The sequence below is a fragment of the Cebus imitator genome, unplaced genomic scaffold, assembly GCF_001604975.1.
Source record: "Cebus imitator isolate Cc_AM_T3 unplaced genomic scaffold, Cebus_imitator-1.0 Scaffold358, whole genome shotgun sequence".
NCBI classification, from domain to species: domain Eukaryota; kingdom Metazoa; phylum Chordata; class Mammalia; order Primates; family Cebidae; genus Cebus; species Cebus imitator.
Genome location: NW_016107673.1, coordinates 989,076 through 994,081, shown reverse-complemented (window position 1 = coordinate 994,081; position 5,006 = coordinate 989,076). Strand labels below are relative to the sequence as shown.

The following is a 5,006-nucleotide window of genomic DNA, read 5'->3' as shown; positions in this document are numbered from 1 at the left end:
TTTTTTGAGGCTGAGTCTTGTTCTGTCACCCAGGCTAGAGTGCAGTGGCGCAATCTCGGCTCACTGCAACCTCCACCCCCTGGGTTCAAGTGATTCTCCTCCTTCAACATCCCAAGTAGCTGAGATTACAGGCACCCGCTACCATGCCTAGCTAATTTTCATATTTTTATTAGAGATGGGGTTTCACCATGTCGAGCAGGCTGATCTCGAACTCCTCACCTTGTGATCTCCCTGCTTTGGCTTCCCAAAGTGCTGGGATTACAGGCGTGAGCCACCGTGCTCGGTCTAGGCACATATTTTTTAGAGAGGACTCAAAACGTAGTACTTTGTATTAAAGAATGAGGCCAGATGTGGTGGCTCACACCTATAATTCTAGTACTTTGGGTGGCTGAGGTGGGAGGACTGCTTGAGCTCAGGAGTTTGACACCAGCCTGGTCAATATAGGGAGACCCTGTCTCTACAAAAAAAATTTAAAAATTAGCCAGGCCTCATGGCATGTGCCTGTAGTCCTAGCTACTTGCAGGGTGAGACTGAGGATTGCTTAAGCCCAAGAAATCAAGGCTGCAGAGCCATGTTCATAGCACTGTACTTTAGCCAGTGTGAGAGAAGAAAACTCTGGCTCAATAAAAACAAAACAAAACAAAGAATAAAATTGATGAGAAATTAAAAAGATGTAATCACAGTCTAGTGGAAAACATAGCGCTTGAATCCAGAATATATTAAAAACTCTTGCAAATCATTGATTAAAAAGACACTTTTCTCTCCCAAAAAAGCCTTGAACAAACACATGTGAAAGAAGATATACTAGTACCCATTTAAGCACGTGAAAAGGCGCTGAAGCTCATGAGTGATCAGGGAAATAGAAATTAAAACCATGATGAGATACTATTTCACACCCACTGAAAAGTTTAAAATTAAAGACTGATTACACCAAATGTTGGTGAGAACATGGAGCAGCTAGAACTCTTTTTCTTTTCTTTTCTTTTTTTTTTTTTTTTTTTTATTATATAGGTACTCACTCTGTCACCCAAACTGGAGTACAGTGGCACAATCACATCATGGCCGCTGCAGCCTCAACTTCCTGGGCTCAGGTGATCCTCCCTCCTCTGCCTCCTGAGTGGCTGGAACTACAGGTGTGTACCACCATTCCCAGCTGCATTTAAATTTTTTTGTAGATATAGGTTTCCCTATGTTGCACAGGCTGGTCACAAATGCCTGGGCTCAAGTGATCCTCCCACCTTGGCCCCCCAAAGAGCTGGAATTACAGGCGTGAACCACTGAGCCCAGCCTCAGCTGGAACTCTTAAACATTGCTAGTGGGACTATAAAATGGTATAATCACTTTGGAAAACTGTCCAGTGGTTTCTTATAAGTTAAATCTGTATGTAGCATATGACTCAGTAGTTCTGTTTCTAAGTATTTAACCCTAGGGAATGAAAATATATGTTCACAAAGAGACCCACACATGAGTGCTCAAGTGGTTTAATTCATAATAACCAAGAGTTAGAAACAAGTCAAATTTTTGTCAACAAAAAAATAGATAAATAAATGTGGCAGATTCATAAAAGGGAATACTAGTCAGTAATAAAATTTTAAAAATGAACTATCGATATGAACAGCAACATAGCTGCCACTCACAAACATTATATAGAGCAAAAAAAGCAGACTCAAATAAGTTTGTATTGTGTGATTTCATGTATATGAAATTTAGAAACAGCTAAAGCCAGTGAAGGTAGAAATCAGAATGGTAGTTGCCTGTGAGGGATGGAGATCAAGATTATAAAAATGTTCTCTTTAAGAATGGGCATGGTGACTTATGCCTGTAATCCCAGCACTTTGGTAGGCCAAGATGGATAGATCACTTGAAGTCAGGAGTTTGAGATCAGCCTGGGGAACACCGTGAAACGACATCTCTACCAAAAATACAAAAATTAGCCTGGTGTGGTAGTGCACACCTGTAGTCCCAGCTACTTGGGGGACTGAGGCACAAGAATCACTTGAACCCAGGAGGTGGAGGCTGCAGTGAGCTGAGATCTTGGTGCCACTGCCCTCTAGCCTGGGTGACAGAGTGAGACCCTGTCTCAAAAAACAACAAATAAAATGTTCTCTATGTCAGTTGGGGTGATGGTTACACAGTCGTAAGCATTTCTGAAACAACAAATTATACATTTTAAGATCGGTGCATTTTATTGCATATAAATGTTACCTCAATAAAATATTTGTGTACATTTTGAGGACATTGGCTTGTTGATTAAAAATTGTGTATATGTATGTATATACAGTCTTTCAGATACAAATGCCTTTATATTTATACAAATATATATATATATATATATATATATATCTGAAAGACTATGTGTAAATTAGTGGTAAAATATTTGTTTGGCCTTGGTTACATGGGAGTATTTTTGGATTTTTAGCAATATCTGTTAGGGAGATATTTTTATTTCTTTTGTATAAAAGCACCCCTTGCACGTAAAATTAATAATAATAAAATTTATTTTCCTTTTCTCCTTCTAAAAACAAAACAAAAGAAATATCTAACAGTTCACTTATCAAAAATTACTTTTATTTTTATGTTTTGAGACAGAGTCTCACTCTGTTGCTTGGGCTGGAGTGCAGTGGCGTGGTCTCAGCTCACTGCAACCTCTGCCTCCCGGGTTCAAGCGATTCTCCTGCCTCAGCTTCTTGAGTAGCTGGGACTACAGGTGTGCACCACTGCACCCAGCTAATTTTTATATTTTCAAAAATTATTTTACACTGTACTGTTTATATTTCCTTTTTTTTTTTTTTTTTTTGAAAATTGTTTCTATAAGCAACAACTTACAGAAGTGGCATGATGATAGCTCACTGTAGTCTTGAATTCCTGGGCTCAAGTGATCCTCCTGCCCCAGCCTCCGAGTAGCTAAGACTACAGGCACATGCCACTGTACCCAGCAAATTTTTATTTTTGTTTTTATTTTTGTGGAGACTGGGTCTTGCTGTGTTCCCTAGGGTCTTGAACTCCTGGACTTCAGTGAGCTCCCCTCCTCAGCCTTCCAAAGCACTGGGATTACTACAGGTGTTAGCCACCATGCCCAGCCACGACAACTTTCAGTATAAAGGAAAATCTTAACTTGTAGTGATTGAGCTATTAAAATTTTCCAGGATTCTTAGAATAAAAGCATTTTTCTTCCCCTGTTCTCTGCTGCCAGTGTTTTTGGGTTTTGTTGGGTTTTGTTTTAAGAGATGGAGTCTTGCTCTGTCACCCAGGCTAGGATGCAGTGACGGGATTATAGCTCACTGCAGCCTTGAACTCCTGGGGTCAAGCATTTCTCCTGCCTCAGCCTCCCAAGTAGCTGGGACTACAAGTGTGTGCAATCATGCCTGGCTAATTTTTAATTTTTTTTTGTGTGTGGAGAAATGGGTCACTGTGCCCAGCCTTTGCTACTAGTTTTGAACATGAAACAAATACAATAAAAGCATACTTTTCAGTAGGTAATTTGCTAAAATCAGAAAATATAATTTTAAATATAGGCAACCCTGCTAAATTAAGAGTTTAATTCGGATCTCAGTAGTTCTTGTTTTTCATGCCAATGAATCACTAATTAAATTAAAACAAGATGAACTGCCTAGGTGCAGTGGCTCACACCTGTAATCCCAGCACTTTGGGAAGTTGAGGCAGACACATCACTTGAGCCCAGGAATTTGAGAATAGCCTGGGCAGCATGGTGAAACTCTGTCTCCACAAAAAATAAAAAAATTAGCTGGGAGTAGTGGTACATGCTTGTTGTCCCAGCTACTTGGGATGCTGAGGTGGAAGAATCGTTGGAGCCTGGGAGGTAGAGGTTGCAATGAGCTGAGATCCCACCACTGTACTTCAGCCGGAATGACAGAGCGAGACCCTGTCTCTAAAAAAAAAAGATGAACCACAAAGGCTAGGATTGTTTTTGTCAAGGTATGTACTTTCAGAAGCCACTTTGAGGTCTCTCACCCACTTCATCTTCCAGGAGATAAATGATCTCTTTTATTCAAAGCTCTAAGATTAGCACAAGAAGAGTGGCTGCGTACTAACGATTAAAAATGAATGAACAATTTCTACTCTGCTAGGTAAACAGTGTTTTTGTTTTTGTTTTGAGTTGGAGTCTCTCTCTGTCGCCCAGGATGGAGTGCAGTGGCATGATCTCAGCTCACTACAACCTCCACCTCCTGGGTTCAAATGATCCTCCCACCTCAGCTTCCCACATAGCTGGGACTACAGGCATGTTCCACCATGTTGGGCTTATTTTTGTATTTTTAGTAGAGACAGGGTTTCACCATGTTGCCTGGCTGGTCTCAAACTTCTGAGCTCAAGTGATCTACCTGCCTCTGCCTCCCAAAGTGTTGGGATTATAGGTGTGAGCCACTGCACACCTCCTGACCTTTTTTTTAAAACCAAAAAATTTATTATAGGTATCAGAATGTGTTATGTCACTATTGTCTGCTAGCATTAAGAATAGTGATAAAGTTGAATTTTGTATGAATTTCCTATTTACGAACACTTCTAATCATACTACAATGGTTCTGCTATGATTGAGCAGGAACGAGTTCAGAAGACCTTTCCTCACCCAATTGATAAGTGGGCCATTGCTGATGCACAATCTGCTATAGAAAAACGAAAACGAAGAAATCCTCTTTTATTGCCTGTGGACAAAATCCATCCTTCATTAAAGGTAACAAAACACTAAACATTAGTTGGGTGGTGTTCTTTATAACAAATAATACTTTATTTCTGTATTTATAAAGCATTAATATAGCATGGTCTGTGTTAGTGTGGATATGTGCACTTGCATGTGTATACTTGTACATACACCTACATAGATGTTACATATATTAATATATATACAAAATAAATTGTACTCTGGTGAAATTGGATTGTTTTTCAAATAATATTAAAAGTTATTAATAGTGATAATGTATCACTATTATCTTGTGGCATCTTTTTTTTTTTTTTTTTCCAGACTAGCTGACAAATTACCAAAAATGTTT

General features: G+C 39.4%; 1 protein-coding gene across 2 annotated transcripts in view; it reads left to right on the top strand.

The window, feature by feature from the left end:
• The window catches only part of SOS2 (SOS Ras/Rho guanine nucleotide exchange factor 2), a 118,946-nt gene that overhangs the window by 35,821 nt on the left and 78,119 nt on the right, over window positions 1-5,006 (top strand). For both annotated transcript variants that reach the window (XM_017506729.2, XM_017506730.2), the window contains exon 3: window positions 4,559-4,690. In XM_017506729.2, the coding sequence (XP_017362218.1) occupies window positions 4,559-4,690 (132 nt within the window). The remainder of the gene's footprint in view (window positions 1-4,558; window positions 4,691-5,006) is intronic.